The 22,209-nt window shown below is 40.3% G+C and overlaps 1 protein-coding gene across 6 annotated transcripts in view; it reads right to left on the bottom strand.

The window, feature by feature from the left end:
* LOC124613348 (motile sperm domain-containing protein 1-like) overlaps positions 1 to 22,209 on the bottom strand; it is a 56,709-nt gene that overhangs the window by 31,252 nt on the left and 3,248 nt on the right. For all 6 annotated transcript variants that reach the window (XM_047142086.1, XM_047142048.1, XM_047142056.1 and 3 more), the window contains 2 exons: positions 16,752 to 16,915; positions 12,082 to 12,229 (listed from right to left, as the gene is read on the bottom strand). In XM_047142086.1, the coding sequence (XP_046998042.1) occupies positions 12,082 to 12,229; positions 16,752 to 16,915 (312 nt within the window). The remainder of the gene's footprint in view (positions 1 to 12,081; positions 12,230 to 16,751; positions 16,916 to 22,209) is intronic.

The following is a 22,209-nucleotide window of genomic DNA, read 5'->3' as shown; positions in this document are numbered from 1 at the left end:
TGTTAGTATTTTGCTGCTGACTTATTAAACTAATAGTTCAGTAATTTTCACATCTATCAACACCTGCTTTCTTTGGGATTGGAATTATATTCTTCTTGAAGTCTGAGGGTATTTCGCCTGTCTCATACATCTTGCTCACCAGATGGTAGAGTTTTGTCAGGGCTGGCTCTCCCAAGACTATCAGTAGCCCCAATGGAATGTTGTCTACTCTCTTGTGTAGACCATCTATATACTCCTTCCACCTTTCTGCTTTCCCTTCTTTGCTTAGAACTGGGTTTCCATCTGAGTTCCTGATATTCATGCAAGTAGTTCTCTTTTCACCAACGGTCTCTCTAATTTTCTTGTAGGCAGTATCTATGTTACTCCTAGTGATATATGCCTCTACATCCTTACATTTGTTCTCCATTCATCCCTGCTTAGCCATTTTGGACCTCCTGTCGATATCATTTTTGAGATGTTTTTGCCTGCTTCATTTACTGCACTTTTATATTTTCTCCTTTCATCAATTAAATTCAATATTTCTTCTGTTACCCAAGTATTTCTACTAGCCCTCATCTTTTTACCTACTTGATCCTCTGCTGCCTTCACTATTTCATCTCTGAAAGCTACCCATTCTTCTCCTACTGTATTTCTTTCACCCTTTCTTGTCAGTCGTCCCCTAATTCCCTCTCTGAAACTCTCTACAACCTCTGGTTTAGTCAGTTTATCCAGGTCCCATCTCCTTAAATTCCCACCTTTTTGCAGTTTCTTCAATTTTAATCTACAGTTCATAGATTGTGGTCAGAGGTCACATTTGCCCCTGGAAATGTCTTACAATTTAAAACCTACTTCCTAAATCTCTGTCTTACCATTATATAATCTATCTGAAACCTTCCAGTGCCTCCAGGCCTCTTCCACGTATACAACCGTCTTTCATGATTCTTTAACCAAGTGTTAGCTATGATTAAGTTATGGCTTGTGCAAATTTCTACCAGGCGGCTCCCTCTTTCATTCCTTACCCCCATTCCATATTCACCTACTACTTTTTCCTTCTCTTCCTTTTCCTACTATCGAATTCCAGTCACCCATGACTATTAAATTTTCATCTCCCTTCACTATCTGAATAATTTCTTTTATCTCATCATACATTTCATCAATCTCTTCCTCATCTGCGGAGCCAGTTGGCATATAAACTTGTGCTACTGTGGTGGGTGTGGGCTTCGTGTCTACCTTTGCTACAATAATGTGTTCCTTATGCTGTTTGTAGTAGCTTACCCGTGCTCTTATATTTTTTATTCATTATTAAACTTACTCCCACATTACCCCTATTTGATTTTGCATTTGTAGCCCTGTATTCACCTGACCAGACGTCTTGTTCCTCCTGCCACCAAACTTCAGTAATTCCCACTATGTCTAGCTTTAACCTATCCATTTCCCTTTTTCAATTTTCTAACCTGCCTGCCTGATTAACGGATCTGACATTCCACACTCTGATCCGTAGAACGCCAGTTTTCTTTCTCCTGATAACGACGTCGTCCTGAGTAGTCCCCGCCTGGAGATCCTAATGGGGACTATTTTACCTCCAGAATATTTTACCCAAGAGGATGCCACCATCATTTAATCATACAATAAAGCTGCATGCCCTTAGGAAAAATTACAGCCTTTAGTTTCTCCTTGCTTTCAGCTGTTCGCAGTACCAGCACAGTATGGCTGTTTTGGTTAATGTTACAAGGCCAGATCTGTCAATCGTCCAGACTGCTGCCCCTCTTCAGGAACCACACATTTGTCTGGCCTCTCAACAGATACCCCGACGTTGTGGTAGCACCTAAGGTACGGCTATCTGTATCGCTGAGGCATGCAAGGCTCCTCACCAACGGCAACATGCATGGTAAAAAAAGCTGGCTAAAGCCAGAGATAAGCTCAGTCGAAATTTTTTTTGAAGAACCTAACGGTGTTGCGAAAGGATAGACTAAACACAGCTGCCGGTGGTGTATTTGGTGCAGTTAGAAGTAGTTTATCTTGTTGTGAAATTGAAGTAGATAGTTCCTGTGAGTTAGTATGGGCAGAGGTCATTGTTAGCAAACAGAATAAAAGAATAATTGCATCCTTTTACTGACCTTCCAATTCGGATGATACAGTCGCTGAAAGGTTCAAAGAAAACTTGAGTTTGATTTCAAATATGTATCCGACACACACAATTATAGCTGGTGGTGACTAATTTACCCTCGATATGTTGGAGGTATGCATAAAACATCATCCGAAATTGTGCAAAACACATTCTTTGAAAATTATTTCGAGCAGTTAGCTCATGAGCTCATGCGAATAGGAAACAGTTGTGAAAACACACTTGACCTCTTAGCAACAAATAATCCTGAGTTGATAATGAGCATCAAAACAGATACAAGGATCAGTGAACACCAGATTGTCATAGCAAGATCGTATATCGTAATTCCCAAATCCTCCAAAAATAAACGAAAAATATACCTACTCAAAAAAGCACATAAAATTCACTTGATGCCTTCCTGAGAGACAATCTCCACTCCTTCCAAATCAGTAATATTGGTGTAGACCAGATGTGGCCTGAATTCAAAGAAATACACTCCTGGAAATTGAAATAAGAACACCTTGAATTCATTGTCCCAGGAAGGGGAAACTTTATTGACACATTCCTGGGGTCAGATACATCACACGATCACACTGACAGAACCACAGGCACATAGACACAGGCAACAGAGCATGCACAATGTCGGCACTAGTACAGTGTATATCCACCTTTCGCAGCAATGCAGGCTGCTATTCTCCCATAGAGACGATCGTAGAGATGCTGCATGTAGTCCTGTGGAACGGCTTGCCATGCCATTTTGCCATTTCCACCTGGCGCCTCAGTTGGACCAGCGTTCGTGCTGGACGTGCAGACCGCGTGAGACGACGCTTCATCCAGTCCCAAACATGCTCAATGGGGGACAGATCCGGAGATCTTGCTGGCCAGGGTAGTTGACTTACACCTTCTAGAGCACGTTGGGTGGCACGGGATACATGCGGACATGCATTGTCCTGTTGGAACAGCAAGTTCCCTTGCCGGTCTAGGAATGGTAGAACGATGGGTTCGATGACGGTTCGGATGTACCGTGCACTATTCAGTGTCCCCTCGATGATCACCAGTGGTGTACGGCCAGTGTAGGAGATCGCTCCCCACACCATGATGCCGGGTGTTGGCCCTGTGTGCCTCGGTCGTATGCAGTCCTGATTGTGGCGCTCACCTGCACGGCGCCAAACACGCATATGACCATCATTGGCACCAAGGCAGAAGCGACTCTCATCGCTGAAGACGACACGTCTCCATTCGTCCCTCCATTCACGCCTGTCGCGACACCACTGGAGGCGGGCTGCACCATGTTGGGGCGTGAGCGGAAGACGGCCTAACGGTGTGCGGGACCGTAGCCCAGCTTCATGGAGATGGTTGCGAATGGTCCTCGCCGATACCCCAGGAGCAACAGTGTCCCTAATTTGCTGGGAAGTGGCGGTGCGGTCCCCTACGGCACTGCGTAGGATCCTACGGTCTTGGCGTGCATCCGTGCGTCGCTGCGGTCCGGTCCCAGGTCGACGGGCACGTGCACCTTCCGCCGGCCACTGGCGACAACATCGATGTACTGTGGAGACCTCACGCCCCACGTGTTGAGCAATTCGGCGGTACGTCCACCCGGCCTCCCGCATGCCCACTATACGCCCTCGCTCAAAGTCCGTCAACTGCACATACGGTTCACGTCCACGCTGTCGCGGCATGCTACCAGTGTTAAAGACTGCGATGGAGCTCCGTATGCCACGGCAAAACGGCTGACACTGACGGTGGCGGTGCACAAATGCTGCGCAGCTAGCGCCATTCGACGGCCAACACCGCGGTTCCTGGTGTGTCCGCTGTGCCGTGCGTGTGATCATTGCTTGTACAGCCCTCTCGCAGTGTCCGGAGCAAGTATGGTGGGTCTGACACACCGGTGTCAATGTGTTCTTTTTTCCATTTCCAGGAGTGTAGTATCGACAGCAATTGAGAGATTTATACCAAACGCATTAACAAACAGCGGAGCTGATCCTACTTGATGCAAAAATGGCCCAGAACACTGTTGCAGAAATAACGAAACAAACATGCCAAAGTTAAACAGATGCAAAATCCTGAAGATTTGCTATCTTTTTACAGAAGCTTGAAATTTAGCACAGAACTCTGGTCGTAAGTGAAGTATGTTAGCGGCAAGACACAATCAATGCCTTCTCCGCGTGATAGCAATGGAGATACTATCGAAGGCAGTGCTGCAAAAGCAGAAATAGTAAACATAGCCTTCACCAAACAAGATGAAGTAAATATTCCAGAATTCGAATCAAGAACAGCTGCCAACATGAGTAACGTAGAAGTAAATATCCTTTGAGTGGTGAAGCAACTTAAATCACTTCATAAAAGCAAGTCTTCTGGTCCAGACACTATACCAATTAGGTTCCTTTCGAAGTATGTTGATGCCTTAGCTCCATACTTAACAATCATACACAACCATTCGCTCGACGAAAGATCAGTACTCAAAGACTGGAAAGTTGCACACCTCATATCAATATTCAAGAAAGATAGTAGGAGTAATCCACTAAATTACAGGCCCATATCATTAACGTCAAAATTCAGCAGGATTTTGGAACATATATAGTGTTCGAACATTATGAATTACCTTGAAGAAAATGGTTCATTGACACACAGTCAACATGGATTTGGGAAACAATGTTCTTGCAAAACACAACTAGCTCTTTATACGCATTAGGTGTTGAGTGCTATTGACAAGAGATTTCAGATTGATTCTGTATTTCCGGATTTCCAGAACGCTTTTGACACTGACCACAGAGGCAGCTTGTAGTGAAATTGTGTGACTGGATTCGTGATTTTCTGTCAGAGAGGTCACAGTTCTTAGTAATTGAGGGAAAGTCATCGAGTAAAACAGAAGTGATTTCTGGCGATCCCCAAGGTAGTGTTATAGGCCCTTTGCTGTTCCTATCTGTATAAATGATTTGGGAGACAATCTGAGCAGCCATCTTTGTTGTTTGCAGATGACGCTGTTGTTTATCGACTAATAAAGTCATCAGAAGATAAAAACAAATTGCAAAATGATTTAGAAAAGATATCTGAATGGTGCAAAAATTGGCAGTTGACCCTAACTAATGAAAAGTGTGAGGTCATCCACATGAGTGCTAAAAGGAATCCATTTAATCTTCAGTTACACGATAAATCAGTCAAATCTAAAGGAAGTACATTCAACTAAATATCTAGGTATTACAATTATGAACAACTTAAATTGGAAGGAGAAGGAACACACAGAAAATGTTGTGGGGAAGACTAAACAAAGACTGCATTATATTGGCTGGACACTTAGAAAATGTAACAGATCAACTAAGGCGACTGCCTACACTATGCTTGTCCGTCCTCTTTTAGAATACTGTTGCGCAGTGTGGGATCCTTACCAGATAAGATTGACAGAGCACATCGAAAAAGTTCTAAGAAAGGCAGCACATTTTGTATTATTCCGAAATATGGGAGAGAGTGTCACTGAAATGATACAGGATTTGGGCTGGACACCATTAAACCAAAGGCATTTTTCGTTGCGATGGAATCTTCTCACAAAATTCCAATCACTAACTTACTCCTCTGAAAGCGAAAATATTTTGTTGACACTGACCTATATAGGGAGAAATGATCACCATGATAAAATAAGGGAAATCAGAGCTTGTACAGAAAGATACGTGTGTTCGTTCTTTGCACCCCCTATACGAGATTAGAGTAATAGAGAATTGTGAAGGTGGTTCAATGAACCCTCTGCCATGCACTTAAATGTGATTTGCAGAATATCCATGTAGATGTAGATGAGATTGCCTAGGTCTTGGTGCAGTGAGCGGATCTGCTCATCTAGTGGGAACTACTGTTACCTTGTAGCCTTGAGTGAATCCAGCAATGATATACCATCAAACGATTGAGATGACATATCCGCGATGCCATTATGCAAAATGCTGTGCACTTTGTCAGCAACTTTCAACTGTGAAGACATGTCAATCCTGTTGTTGGAAATCAGGGCAGTTTTAATGGCAAACATTAATTGGTTAAACCACACCTGATGCAGGGTTGCAACAGAAACTTTAGCTTTTGTAACTAACATCTGAAGAGGATGCCCAAATTCTGAGGGTGATATATCACTGATTACCTCATTGTTTAGGACCAGTAGAATGTGTAGATATACAATTTACGTACTTGTGGAAGTGCATTGCTTTTGACGTATTGATATTTGTACAAAGTTGGGGGACGTGGCACGAATAAAGTCTAACGACCATAGTAAGATCTGAATTTCCAATGTGCCAATGTTAAGTATAAGTTATCACACATGCCATAAGCAGTAAGCAAAAGTTCCAACATTCAGCACCACAGAACCGGCATGTACAGCGGTATTGCAGCTTCTCTACGCGGAGTGGGTTATGCAATGCAGCAAACAGGTGGAATGCTTGTAGGCTGCACAAAACCCGGTAATGTCACAGAATTTCCATTGGTCAGAGTTGTCTGAGAGTGAAGATTGGTATTCACACTGTCCAAACCATCAATCACTGCCACAGTGAAACACATCTGTGGCAACCAGCATTATAGGTTCATAGTTGATGTTCTGGCCCATTATTCGTAGTTTTTGTTGGGTTACAGCTTGTGGGAACACTAGCCACATTAAGAATGGTGATACAGGCGAATAAAAGCAATTTATTTTGCACTCCTCCATGAACATACAAAATGAGAACCATTCAATAGCTACCCATTGCATGGAAAGTACAAAAAAAGCTGACAAAAATTCACAGAGGCAAAGATATCACACACTAGTTTCTCAGCGATTGCCTTTACTTCACTGATTTATTACATCATTACAAATTCTTTAGTTTGAGTGACTTCTTTTCAAACTTAATAAGCAAAATTAGAATCTTCAATTATCTTTCTAATTTCTACTTGTAACTTATCAGTGGGAGCAGACTTAATCTTGATGATGTTACTTCCATGTGAAAAAGATGTGTGCCTTAGAAGTGCGTTCCTTTTCATGAACAACAACAATTTTATTACCTTTAACAGATTTGGTTATTTGAATTTTATCAAGACACAGTTTACAATTAATACTACTGCAAATTATGCATAGGTGATTAAAAACTGCCTTTGCATCTATATCATTAGAAATGATTTTAGTTGCTCTGACTGTAACCTTAGCTTACAGACTCCTATTAGCTTTTATTGCGTCAACAGCTAATTTAGTATGAATCGTAATGCGTTTGGAAATGGATTCCTCTACAGGGCCTCCTTGGAACCTGCCCCACCCCTATTTAAACAATGCCTATTAACATGTCTCATCTGCCTGCACCTGTGTACCTCCATGATGCAATGCGTGTTAATTTAATACATTATTTAAATTTCGACAAGTTGCTATACAATATTATTTGTTTTACATTAAGTGGTTCATACTATGGTGTCTTGTCTTGGCCATGTTTGTTGTTACTTTCTCTTTTTATGCAAGTTTTCCAATTCTACCTTGATTTTTAACATAGTTATGTATTTTTTATTCAGATAGCCATTTGGAATTACCTTGGTGGCTGAAACTGACTGTAGTGTTAAAAAACAAAGCTGCAATTGGTTCTGTGATTTGTTTTCAATTAATTGCTACAGTTGTGGATACCCTGAACCATCACATTCCACATCCTGGGGAAAAAAAAAGATTACTTATTCCTACATGTAAAGAATCATCGGTAGGAAACAAACAGAGGCCAGGAAAAGTTTGTGGTGAGCATAGATTGGTCTTTCACAGGTCAGAATCACACTTTATGGGTGAAATCTACTTATTAGAAAACATTAGAGCTCTAAGTAAAATATATAGTTCACTAAAGTGCACTCATGACATGTAAGTAGTTTTCCACTTACAGGTTCTCATATAGTAAAATGTTTTTCATTAAGAGTGATACTTTCCAAAACCGTTATTTGCTGTTTCTAATATTTTTTATGTGCTTACAGGTGTGAAAATACACAGTACAATTTGCAGTTTCATCATGCAGCAACTCACGCTTCTTGAAAATTTAGAGATCATTAAAAAAAATTGTCAATGTGGCAGGTCAGTTGTGGGTGCTTATTGTTTGTTCACCAGAAAATTGTGTTGCCACCACTGTTTCTCTATTCAGACCGCACTGTGGTCAAGTTTGGGCAGGATTTCAGTCTACATGACCAGAAGCCACAAGAACACAATGTAATGTGTGAAGTGAGCACAATATTGCAGCAAAAGTGGCCAGTGTTAAGGAAAAGCCAAATGTGTCAGATTCAAGATGACCTCAATGGCTGCAGTACCTGAAACATCAACTAAGCGAATATTGCAAAAGGATTTGGGCAATGGAAGACCCTTTAAATAGCTATAGAAGGAAGCACAAAGCTAGTTTCCCCCCCTCCCGATCTCATCCATGGAAGTGACTGTCTCTATGAAATAAGAAAATGGATAAATTGCTACTCGCCATAAACATAACATGTTAAGTTGCAGACAGGCACAACGAAAAGAAAGATAAGTACATAACAATCTTCTCATTGTGTCAGTCTGCAACTCAATGTGTCAACTTCATGATGAGTAGCAATCTACCTTTTTCTCCTTATATAGTTCATATCGCAACACGGATTTTTCATTGTTTAAACACATATAGCAGGAGAAATAACCCAATCAACATGTAATGGCATCTACACCTGCATTAGTATTATGTGGCAGCAAACATAGATCTGTAATTAAGTCTGTGAAAACAACTAAATATACAGCACTTTCCTTCAGTACAAACACCTTTCAATTCTTCCTCCTTGCCACACTATGGTGCTCATTACTTGATTCAGAAATATTTACATATACAGCTGGTCCAGCCAATCCTAGTTGACACAAAATTGTGTATAGCACATTGTTTCTCACTGAGGAACAGATTAATGTGGGGATCTGAGGTATTCTTTGAGAAAGAGAGAGAGAGAGAGAGAGAGAGAGAGAGAGAGAGAGAGAGAGAGAGAGAGAGAGAGAGAGAGAGAGAGAAGGGGTGGATTGGAACAGGCCTTTATTACAAATATTTTGATGACAAAAGAGTAACTCCACACTATATTTATATTCATAATATGAAAATCTATTGTTTTGGAAGAGTGAAGACAGCATCTGAAACTACATTTCTCCCACTTTCCAGTACGTATACATTTCTGCCTGCACTGGTTTCTCTAAAAATGTCATCAAACATCACATATCCTTAATAAAAATCTTCTTTAACTTTCAATAACATCTTTTTGTCATGTACTCCGCAGACACCGTCAGGTACTAACTGACAGCAGTGCTTTTGATTGTCTTATCCTTTTATTGGAGCTGTGCTGTAAGCTGTGAGGTCACTGGTCCTCAGTCATATTACTAAATACGGCAATATTTATATTCTACATTTGTCATGCTTGCTTCAACCTTTTGATACCCAAATTCTAAACATTATGAGAGTGTTTGGAGAAACAGTTCATCCTCATAATGATAGATGTGTCATCAAATGCTATTTGGTATCCATTTTTAAAGCTTGTTCTGCCATGGCTGGTTTCTTGATAAAGCATAACCATAAATATGTCTTATGTTCTATCTTGAACTGCTCTATACAGCACGCACCATTTGTTTCATGTAATAGTAGCCGCACTTACAGGATGTCTTATTTAGACAATTGTTTTGAAAACTACAAATCTTCACAGGTCTCATAAGCTGTCATATTTTTGCAATGTACCTGAAGATTGATTTAGTATTCTCTATTCAGGAAAAAGCTAATCTTTCCCGCCAGTCAGCTACAAAATGGCAAAAACTAAAGATTCTTGCTCTTTTCTTGAGAAATGTTCTGCTTATGCACCTCAGCAAAAATGACATCAAAAATTTGGCGACGTTGTAACCACATTCACGTATGTGATGATTTACTGTATACACAATTGGCAGACAAAGATGTCATGGAAGGGTAAGACACCATCTGTCTCTACCTGCACTGTGATTCTGAATGTCATTCAAGTGTTCCAAAGAGTCCACAAATTATCATTCCCATCAAACCAAGCTAAAAAAGTGTTGTCAACTTAGTGACAAAAGCAATAAGAAATAAAATCATCTTGTTACTGGTAATGACACAGCTTGAAAACACTTATTCAGGAGAGCCACTGCAAAAGACTGAGCACAAAAAAACAATTAGGCTTGTTGAACCCTTTACTAAGGCAGCTTCCTCAAATTTTATCCATAAAATGGTTTGTTTTGGATGGAGTTGGAAGATTTCCCATTGTAACACTGTACATCTGACTAAAATACTGTCTGCCATATAAGAAATATGATAACATCTAGATGTGCCTACAACAGTCTGACAACTGTACTGCCAAGGAACTGGGAAAGGAGGTCCATGTAGTTGATTATAGGACTACATGTAAACACTGAGAACACACAGCTGTATCACCATCCGTGATAGAGAGACATTTAATTCAGCTGATGAAACTGACTGTATTCTAGATAGATAAACAAGTCAGGTTTTTAGCCAGACTGTAAGTTAGCAAGCCACTGTTCACGATGAACTGAAGGGGCATTCCTCTTTTATATAGTTTGGGCAACTCAAAGCATGTGTGGTTTAGGCACCTGAGGAAGTTTATTAATACCATCATCTTCTAGTGATGACTGCTTCACAAGCACTGATGTGTAACTCATTAATCTTGATATTGGGTTTCACAGCAATGTCCATTATGTGTCCTCCTCAAGCATCACAAAAACGTGTGTGGTAGTTTGCTTATTCCAAAATAATGGCTGTGTTGTCTTCACCAGCTGGCATTGCTGAGTTTCTCTGCACAATGTGTGAAGTCCATTGTGTTCAACCCAGTCACACTAGAAGCTGGCAGAATGGGTTTTGAAAGAATCCAGCTTGCTTTGTGGTAAATTTCACCTGTATTCACATTCTGTATTCTCGTGCAATGAGCTGCTTGGTTAACAATACTTATTTCACACATAGAGAGATGCTGCAGAATTGGTACAAGATCAAGTCCTTTTAAGAGCTGCTACAGGTGGTTAACAAGCCATTAATCATATATCTACATCTACATTTATACTCCGCAAGCCACCCAACGGTGTGTGGCGGAGGGCACTTTACGTGCCACTGTCATTACCTCCCTTTCCTGTTCCAGTCGCGTATGGTTCGCGGGAAGAACGACTGTCTGAAAGCCTCCGTGCGCGCTCTAATCTCTCTAATTTTACATTCGTGATCTCCTTGGGAGGTATAAGTAGGGGGAAGCAATATATTCGATACTTCATCCAGAAACGCACCCTCTCGAAACCTGGCGAGCAAGCTACACAGCGATGCAGAGCGCCTCTCTTACAGAGTCTGCCACTTGAGTTTATTAAACATCTCCGTAACGCTATCATGGTTACCAAATAACCCTGTGACGAAACGCGCCGCTCTTCTTTGGATCTTCTCTATCTCCTCCGTCAGACCGATCTGGTACGGATCCCACACTGATGAGCAATACTCAAGTATAGGTCGAACGAGTGTTTTGTAAGCCACCTCCTTTGTTGATGGACTACATTTTCTAAGCACTCTCCCAATGAATCTCAACCTGGTACCCGCCTTACCAAAAATTAATTTTATATGACCATTCCACTTCAAATCCTTCCGCACGCATACTCCCAGATATTTTACAGAAGTAACTGCTACCAGTGTTTGTTCCGCTATCATATAATCATACAATAAAGGATCCTTCTTTCTATGTATTCGCAATACATTACATTTGTCTATGTTAAGGGTCAGTTGCCACTCCCTGCACCAAGTGCCTATCCGCTGCAGATCTTCCTGCATTTCGCTACAATTTTCTAATGCTGCAACTTCTCTGTATACTACAGCATCATCCGCGAAAAGCCGCATATATTTGTAGTACGCCTCAAAACTATGAAAACATTTCATATCACCATCATCAAAAGCCCAATCTGGATAAATTAATTGCTATTTTGTTCACAGCTACATGTTCACGGAAACACATATACCTTTGACATTAAAAAAAAAAAAAAAAAATACCTGGTCTAGGGTCTCGTATCAAACCAAATTGCTGCTGCACAGTGCTAGGTGCTGATGGAAGTCTAAGAAATTCTTCTGAAGAGTCTGATGGGCCACCACTTGATTTTCCTGGAAGCAATGTTGCTGGAATGTCCTGTTTACCCATCAGCTAAAACAGAGGAATTAATTTTAAAAATAACAATGCTAAATAAATCAATCACAGAACACATCAGACACACAGTACAAGATAGACACTGGGTTAAACTGCTCTTATGGTGACGGCACTTTTTACATACTGTGTAGGTGCTGGTAATAAATGAAATGAAGGCTGCCAATCTTGAGTCAGATGTTGATATACAATTAAAAATTCACACACCATTTCTTTCAGTTATAGTTAGCTTGTATTTTGTTTGTGTCATGACGACACAGATGTCAATATTCAATGAGAATATCGTTTCTCACTTTTTTTGTTTGTTTTGTTAGTAATGTGTGCTTTATTTGTCTTGTAGGAATTTAAAATATATATTATGTGTAATTAGCACAGTAGTATTAGGTTTCAAAGAAGCAAAAACGTTTTAGATACTAATATATTCTGCAATTGTCCGGAGTCATGATAGTATAGAGTAGGTAAAGAAAAGATAATCACCAAATGTAAATTTTTTTTTTTTTTGGTGGAAGATGCTAGTTTATTAGATCTTCAAGTGTGTTGTTACGCAGGAATCTAGTAGCACAGCTTAAATTGCTGGGATTTGTTTACAAAGAGAATAAAATGAAAAAACACAATGTCATTGGCTATCTGCATATGATTCATAATCAACCGTCTTCACTTCCCATGATTCATTTTCCTGTTATCAACACCTACACAGTATGTAAATACTGCTGACATCAAAAGTGCACTTCTACCTAGACACTGTAATTCAGACAAAAGCATCTATTAGTTCCTAGATACAATGATCATGCCCAAAATGTTGTGTTTCTACTCATACAAGATTTCTTATTGTTTTGGTCAACCCTGCTCTGATACAGCTGAGTCTCTTCACCTCTGCATAACTAATCTAGCCTCCTTTTCATGTCTTTGACTCTTCATAACTGCAGTCCAGTTTTTCTTTTAAGTTATAGATAACCTTTTGCTCCCTGTACTTCATCTATGCTACCTTCAGAATCGCTAAGAGAGTGTTTCAGTCAACACTATCAAAGGCTTAGTTTTTTTCTCTTCTAAATCCACAAATGCCTTTCTTCAGTTTACTTTCTAAGGTCAGTGATGAGGTAGATATTGCCTACTATGGTCTTACGTTTCTCCAGAACCCAAACTGATCTTTCCACAGATTACTTCCACCAATGTTTCCATCTGCAAATAATTTACGTGTCTATTTTTTAGCAACTGATGGTTCAGTAATATACCTGTCAGCACCTGCCTTCGCTGATATGAGAATTATGACTGTAGTAATGAAAAGTTTGAAGGAATAAAGATAACTCGCCAAATAATGGAGATGTTCAGTCGCTCAAAGGTACATAAACAAGACAGAGAACTTGAATAAAATGTTCCAGAAATACATTTTGACAGGGTTGAGTGGTTTTGTTGGGTGGGGTGAATGAGGGCAGGAAGGAGGTGGGGTGTGGGACGAAGAGTAGGGGAAGAGCAGCTGAAGAAATTCATGTCAAACATAATCCTAATGACTGCTGGTGTGTTAATACAGGATAATGTTTGATTTTAGTGAACATGTGTACAACTTGTTCATCTCAGTACGTTGTTCGGAAAGTCAGCAAGTCAGCATACTGTGAAGCAGACATTGCGGAAGATCTTCTTCCATTACTGAAGTGATGCGATATCTTAGGTTTTGTTGGCATGATTGATTAATGGTGTGCTTCTAGATGTTCAGCTGAGTTGTTTTTCATTTTATGTACAATATTTCGATGTATGACCGAGTCATAATCTTCAAGTGCTGTGAGCAATGCTGCCTGGGCTCCAATCAGACTCCTTTGTTTTCAACCATCAAACAGCATGGCCAGTGTTGGGGATCAAACAAAGGTTTAAACAACAGTGCAAAATCAATTAGAGTTCATAATCTTGTTGGAGTCCAGACAGTGAAAACACACAATAGAACAGCTTGTAGCTTCTGAAGACGATGTATGGGTTGGTCATCAAAATATTATGTGTAAAACGGAAACTCCTGGAGGTAAGTACTCCCCAGTCTTCCTTTCATTTCAAACTGAATTTTCCTTTTTATACATTTAGCCAGATTTAACTGTGGCAATTTAAAAAAGTAGCAATAGTTAATAAGCACAATGAGTTACATGTGTATGTAAAAGACCTCAGAAGAACTATATAGACATCAGTTGCCTTCTAATCTCACAGGGAATATCTGTTTACAATTTTTCATATCTAATACCAGCAATTTTACCATCTGTGATGGTGCTGTGAACAGGCTCCCACACCCCACCCCCAACAAAAAGATTCCCTCTTCTCTCTAACTGTAGGCCACACATTGTTTACCTCTTCCTCCCAACAGCAGCAAACTAGAAAAGCATCATTGTAAGATATTATCCCTACCCCTAAAGTCAGCATGAACATCTTCGGGGTCCCAAGTAATGTTTCCTGCAGTTTAGTTCACCCAAAGTTAATCGTGTCATTGGAGAACTGCAATGAATGCAAATGTGTGATGAAGTTATGACAACACTATGAAAAGGACAGATTACCACTCACCATATAGCGGTGATGCTGAGTCGCAAATATGCATAACAAAAAAGACTGTCAAACAAGTAAGCTTTCGGTCAACAAGACCTTCATTGGAATCAGGTGCGTGTGCATGCACGCACGCACCTCTCACATACATGAACACTGTCTCTGATGCCGAGGCCAGTCTGGCCTTGGCAGCCAGAGATGGTGGTTGTGTGTATGTGAGTTGCATTTGCATGAGCGTGTGTGTGTGTGTGTGTGTGTGTGTGTGTGTGTGTGTGTGTGTGTGTGTGTGTGTGTGTGTGTTGGGGGAGGGGGGGGGGATTAGTCTGAATCCGATGAGGGCTTTTCGGGCCGAAAGCTCGCTTGTTTGACAGTCTTTTTGTTGTGCCTATTTGCGAATCAGCATCTTCACTATATGGTGAATAGCTATGCTTTTCATAATATTGTCATTATTCCATCCGGGGTTTCCATTACGTGATGAAAACACCAAACACATGTAATCTCTATTTGATGATATATTCTTGCAGAAAACTTACTGTGGGGATGGGTGTGAGGGTGGGCAACACATAATAAGATACCTGTGGTTAATAGTGGCTGAGGCGTACTCGATTTGGTTTAGAATCAGGATTCAGACATCCTGCTGTGAAAGAAATTAGAACAAGAGTGCCCCACAAAATGCTGAAGAGTGCAAAGAAAAGTAGAGTTAGCTTCTTTCATCAGAATATTAGAGTACTCAGTAATAAAGTAGAAAAGCTTCCTCTTTGTTTCAAAATTTTGAGAGTTATGAAAAGAAATACATCCTGTATGTGCCTGAATACCACATAACTACAGGGCTGGAGAAGTGAAATAAAAAAGATGAAACTCTCAACCATAGAAAATCCAGGATGGAATGTAACAGTATTATGAAAAGGATAGTTGCTACTCACCATACAATGGAGATGCCGAGTCGCAGAAAGGCACAACAAAAAAAACTCAGAACAGAAAGTGAGCTTTCAACCAACAAGGCCTTGGTCTCTCTCTCTCTCTCTCTCTCTCTCTCTCACGACCAGGTCACTGGTTGCTGTGACCATACTGTCAGTGGGTGCTTGAAATGTGGCTTTAGCAACCAGAGACCTAGTCACGTGTGTGTGTGTGTGTGTGTGTCACCAATGACGGCCTTGTTGGCTAAAATCTCATTTTCTGACAGCCTTTTTGATGTGCCTGTCTGCTATACAGTGAGTAGCAACTATCCTTTTCATAATAAAGATGAAGCTCTAGTGCCTTACTCAAGCAGAACTAACACGGGAAGAGGAAGAATTGCTACATATATTACGGCAGAACGCAAGTTCATAAACATCAAAAGAAATAGATTTTGTGGAAACTGGGACACAGAAGCATCCACATGTGAATTAATATCGAAAAATAGTTCAATTACATCCTCAGTAATTGCATATATATCTCCACTGAGAAACTTTGAACTGTTTATGAAGCAACGGATTCCTTACTATGCTACTGTGTCAGACAGCAAGAAGCAGTTGGTAGTCTGAGGTGATTTAAATGTATGTACTCTAAAGGATTCTGAAATGAAAAATAATCTGGAAATGTTGTCTAGATTCCACAGCTTGATCTCAGTAATTAACTTGCAAACCTCAAATGGTACAGAAGGGAATACATTTCAGTAGCTGTAAGATTTGTAATGGCCTCATTTTACACTATGGAGGAGTTCAAAGCCACAATGCAAGTAGCCATGTACCTGTAAAACTCTGATACATTCCCAGCTCCTTAGCTGTACGCATGTTTATTTGTTATTGTAAACCTATTTAAATATGTTTTATTTTTCTTTAATAGAACCAAAGTTGTAGATGCTTTAATTAAAACTGATTAGTAATACTTATGTAGTACCATGGAATGCAAACATAACAAACTTGGAAAACTGATATGTTCTATATGCTACGATGTATTCACAAGAATCGCCAGAACTCAATGTAAACAAACAAATTTACTGAGATCAAAAGAGCAACAACAAAATTACCTGTTTAGTTGTATGATTTTGCATCTGTATCCTAAATTTATCTGTGATGTTGCAATTCGCCAATGTAACTGCATTATGTCTAACGACGATATCAATACAACACCGAGGTCTAATAGAACCCTCCGGATCTACAACTGTGTACTTGTTTGGAGCGGTGCACAACACTGGAAAAAAATGAAGTAGGTTATCTCCGATACGATGACCATTAAAATAATAGTACTGAAAAATAATGATGGATTACGCACATATGTTAACTGTTTTGGTAATAACTGACAGCTGAAAATTTAAAATGGTGGTAAACAAGCCTTATAACATGTTTATTTTCCCTAAAAACTGGAATAAAATATTAGTTTGCAGTTTTAGGAAAGTTAGCTGTCATCATATTACTCATGTGGTTACTGGCACAGAACACAATCAATTCACTTGTTCATTCTGTTCCGGAGATTCAGTCATCTGTACATTGTGCTGTGTAGAGCCCATTAAAAAGTCAACACTTCAAGGAAAGAGGAAGAGCCAAGGTGTACAATAACGTGAAGCAGCTGACCTAATAATTAACAATTGTAAAATTGCTACAAACTACTTGCGTTTACTCAAGCTAAGCGTAAAGTAACAAAATTAAGAGGAAACTCGTTACTTTAGAAAAGCTGTTGCTTTCTCTGTCATGCACTACATGATGACACATATTTATGTAGTGTTTGAAGCTATAATTCCCCCATGAGAAAAAGATAACTGTCATTCCTTCTGCCTCTGTGAGTTTCTAAATAGATCAGAACAGCATATTTGAAAAAATAAGTTATCACAAAACACACAAACTTAAAACTACAGTTATAAATAACATTTCTTTTTTTGTCCATGAAGAAAAAAAATATTCCTCAGGCTACAAAGGGATGACAAAATATAAAACATTAATGCCATTCTAGAAATTTTAACATTTGATATATTAGATCAACCCGAAAGAAAACACTTTTAGTCAAAGAATGACGAAGATATCTGTTGTTACGGCCAGCACAGAGTCAGTAACAAGTTTCATCATTTGGACCCTCATGCTACGGATCAGACCATCATGAGGCTGTAAACAGAACCTGGATTCATCAGAAAAAATGACGTTTTGCCATTCGTGCACTCAGGTTCGTCACTGAGTGCACCATCGCAGGCACTCCTGTCTGTGATGCAGCATCAAGCGTAACCGCAGCCATGGTCTCCAAGCTGATAGTCCATGCTGCTGCAAACGTTGTCGAACTGTTCGTGCAGATGGTTGTTGTCTAGCAAACGTCCCCATCTGTTGACTCAGGGACCAAGACGTGGCTGCACGATCCGCTACAGCCATGCGGATAAGATGCCTGTCATCTCGATTGCTAGTGATATGAGAAAATTGGGATCCAGCATGGCGTTCCGTATTACCCTCCTGAACCCACCGATTCCATATTTTGCTAACAGTCATTGGATCTCGACCAACGCAGGCAGCAATGTCGCGATACGATAAACCGCAACCACGATAGGCTACTATCTGACCTTTATCAAAGTCGGAAACGTGATGGTACGCATTTCTCCTCCTTACACGAGGCATCACAACAACGTTTCACCAAGCTGGTCAACTGCTGTTTGTGTATGAGAAATCGGCTGGAAACTTTCCTCATGTCAGCACGTTGTAAATGTCGTCACCGGCGCCAACTTTGTGAATGCTCTAAAAAGCTAATCATTTGCATATCACAGGATCTTCTTCCTGTCAGTTAAATTTCATGTCTGTAGCACGTCATCTTCGGGGTGTAGCAATTGTAATGGCCAGTAGTGTATATTATTTACACGTATTGTACAACACATATGAAAAATGCGAAGAAGGTCCACTAGGTAACGTTTATCAGAATCCCTATTACTGTAAAACATCTTTTACTGCAATGTCCCCCACTTTCCTGTATGGCCACTGCACAATTTTAGTGAAAAATCATGCACGTTTTTCGAAACGGCCACGCCTCTTTACAAATGCGGGAAAAATGAGCACTTAAATTTTTCTGTGTGAGCCCCGATTTCTCTTATTTTATCGTGATGATCATTTCTCCTTATGTAGGTAAGTGCCAACAGAGTGTTTTCGCAATCTGAGGAGAAAACTGGTGATTAAAATTTCATGAGAAGATTCCGTCGCAACGAAAATCGTCTTTGTTTTAATGATTGACACTCCAATTCACGTATCATGTCTGTGACACTATCTCCCCTATTTCACAATAATACAAAATGAGCTGCTCTTCTTTGTACTTTTTCGATGTCATCCGTCAGTCCCACCTGATGCGGATCCCATACCGCACAGCAATACTCCAGAATAGGGTGGACAAGCACAGTGTAAGCAGTCTCTTTGGCAGACCTGTTGCACGTTCTAAGTGTTCTGCCAATAAATCGCCGTCTTTGGTTTGCTCTACCCACAATCTTATCTATGTGATCATTCCAATTTAGGTTATTTGCAACTGTAATCCCTAAGTATATAGTTGAATTTACAGCCTTCAGATTTGTATGACTTATCACGTAATCGAAATTTAGCTGATTTCTTTTAGGACTCATTTGAATAACTTCACACTTTTCCCCATTCGGGGTCAATTGCCACTTTTCGCACCATACAGATAACTTATCTAAGTCATTTTGCAAGTCGTTTTGATCATTTTATGAGTTTAAAAGACGATAAATGACAGCATCATCTGCAAACACTCTAAGACGGCTACTCAGATTGTCTCCTATGTCGTTAATATAGATGAGGAACAATAGAGGGCCTATAACACTCACTCGGGGAATGCCGGATATTACTTCTGTTTTACTCAATGACTTTCCATCTATTACTACGAACTGTGACCTTTCTGACAGGAAATAACGAATCCAGTCACACCACTGAGGCGATAATCCGTAGGCACGAAGTTTGGTTAGAAGACGCTTGTGAGGAACAGTGACGAAAGCCTTCTGGAAATCTAAAAATATGGAATAAATTTGACATCCCCTGTCAATATCACTTATTACTTCAAGAATATAAAGAGCTAGTTGTGTTTCACAAGACCGATATTTTCTGAAACTTCCTGTGTGCGGGACTGAGACTCGAACTTGGGACCTTTGCCTTTCGCGGGCAAGTGCTCTACCATCTGAGCTACCCAAGCACGATTGTGCCCTGTCCTCACAGCTTTACTTCTGCCAGTACCTCGTCCTCTACCTACGGGGCGCGAGTCGTGCTAGGGGTAGCCCAGATGGTAGAGCTCTTGCCCGCGAAAGGCAAAGGTCCCAAGTTTGAGTCTCAGTCTGGCACACAGTTTTAATCTGCCTTGTTGTTTCATATCAGCACACACTCCGCTGCAGAGTGAAAATCTCATTCTGGATATTTTCTGAATCTGTGCTGACTATGTCAATGAATCGTTTTCTTCGAGGTACTTCATAATGTTCGAATACAGTGTATGTTCCAAAACCCTACTCCGAATCGATGTTAGTGATATAGGCCTGTAATTTAGCGGATTACTCCTGCTTCCCTTTTTGGGTACTGGTGTGACTAGAGCAATTTTCGTCTTGAGGTACAAATCTTTCTGTGAGTGAGTGGTTGTATATAATTGCTATAAATATATAGCTATTTTATCAGTATACTCCAAGAGGAACCTGACTGGTATACAATCTGGACTGGCGGCCTTGCCTTTATTATGTGATTTGAGCTGCTTTGTTACAGCGAGGATATCTACTTCTATGTTTCTCATCTAGGTAGTTGATCGTTGATTGGAATTCAGGAAAATTTACTTCGCCTTCTTTGGTGAAAGAGTTTCGGAAAACCGTGTTTAATAACTCTGCTTTAGTGGCACTGTCATCAGTGGCTTCACTGTTGTTATTGTGCAGTGAAGGTATTGATTGCGTCTTGCCACTGGTGTGGTTTATGTATGATCAGAATCTCTTTGGGTTTTCTGCCCTATTTCGAGACAAAATTTCATTGTGGAAATTATTAAAAGCATCTCGCATTGAAGTACGCGCTATATTTCGAACTTCTGTAAAACTTTACCAATCTTGGGAATTTTGCGTTCTTTTAAATTTGGCATGCTGTTTTTGTTGCTTCTGCAACAATGATCTGACCCGTTTTGTGTACCATGGGGGTTCAGTATCATCACTTATTTAATTTATGTGGTATATATATCTCTCAACTGCTGTTGATACTGTCTCTTTGAAAACATTCCACAACTTTTCTACACTTACATGATCAGTCTCTTAAAATGGCATTAAGAGCATTTTTATCAGCTTTTTTAAATAGATATACTTTGTGTTTCTTTTTGATGGTTGCAAGTGTTATGGTATTCAGCCTTGTGGTTGCTAATCCCTGTATTCATCACAACACTCACTATTTGTCCAGGATTATTTGTTGCTAAAATGTCAAGTATGCTTTCGCAACCGCTTATGATTTGAGTGGGCTTATGAACTAATTGTTCAAAATAATTTTCTGAGAAAGCATTCAGTACAATTTCGGATGATGTTTTATGCTTGCCGCCGGCTTTAAACGTATAATTTTTCCAGCATATCGAGGGTAGATTGAAGTCACCAGCAACTATAATTGTATAAGTGGGGTACTAATTTGAAATGAGACTCAAGTTTTCTTTGATCTGTTCAGCAACTACGTCTTCTGAGTCGGGGCTCAGTAAAGCGATCCAATTAATAGTTTAGTCTGATTGTCAGGTATAACCTCTACGCATACTATTTCACATGAACTATCTACTTCAATTTCGCTACAAGGCAAACTACCTCTGACAGCAATAAATACTCGACCACCAACTGTATTTAATCTATCCTTTCTGAACACTGTTAGATCATTTGAAAAAATTTCGGCTGAACTTATTTCTGGCTTTAGCCAGCTTTCTGTACCTACAACTATTTGAGCTTCAATGCTTTCTATTAGGGCTTGGAGCTCTGGTTCTTTCCCAACACAGCTATGACAATTTACAACTACAATACCAATCATTTCTACAACTACCTTACTGTGTTTTACCTGCCCACTTTTAGACAGATGCCCCTTCTGTGGTTCCCTGAGACCCTCTAACCTAAAAAACTGTCCAGTCTCTTCCACACAGCCCCCACTACCCATGTAGCTGCCTCCTGTGTGTAGTGGACTCCTGACCTGTTAAGCGGAACCCGGAAACCCACTACCCAATGTTGCAAGTCAAGGAATCTGGAGCCTACACCGTCACAGAACCGCCTGATTCAGACCCTCCACTCGGCTCTGCACCAAATGACCACAGTCGGTTCTATCAGCAATGTTGCAGATGGTGAGCTCTACCTTAATCTCGGAAGCAAGACTGGCAGTCTTTACCACTTCCGCAAGCCACCGGAAACCAGACAGGATCTGCTCTGATCCAAAGCGACACACATCATTGGTACCGACATGAGCCACCACCTACAGTTGTCTGCACCCTGTACTCTTCATGGCATTTGGTAGTACCCTTTTCATATCCGGAATGACTCC

Source organism: Schistocerca americana, chromosome 1, assembly GCF_021461395.2.
Source record: "Schistocerca americana isolate TAMUIC-IGC-003095 chromosome 1, iqSchAmer2.1, whole genome shotgun sequence".
Classification (NCBI taxonomy): domain Eukaryota; kingdom Metazoa; phylum Arthropoda; class Insecta; order Orthoptera; family Acrididae; genus Schistocerca; species Schistocerca americana.
This window is presented reverse-complemented; position numbering and strand designations above follow the sequence as displayed.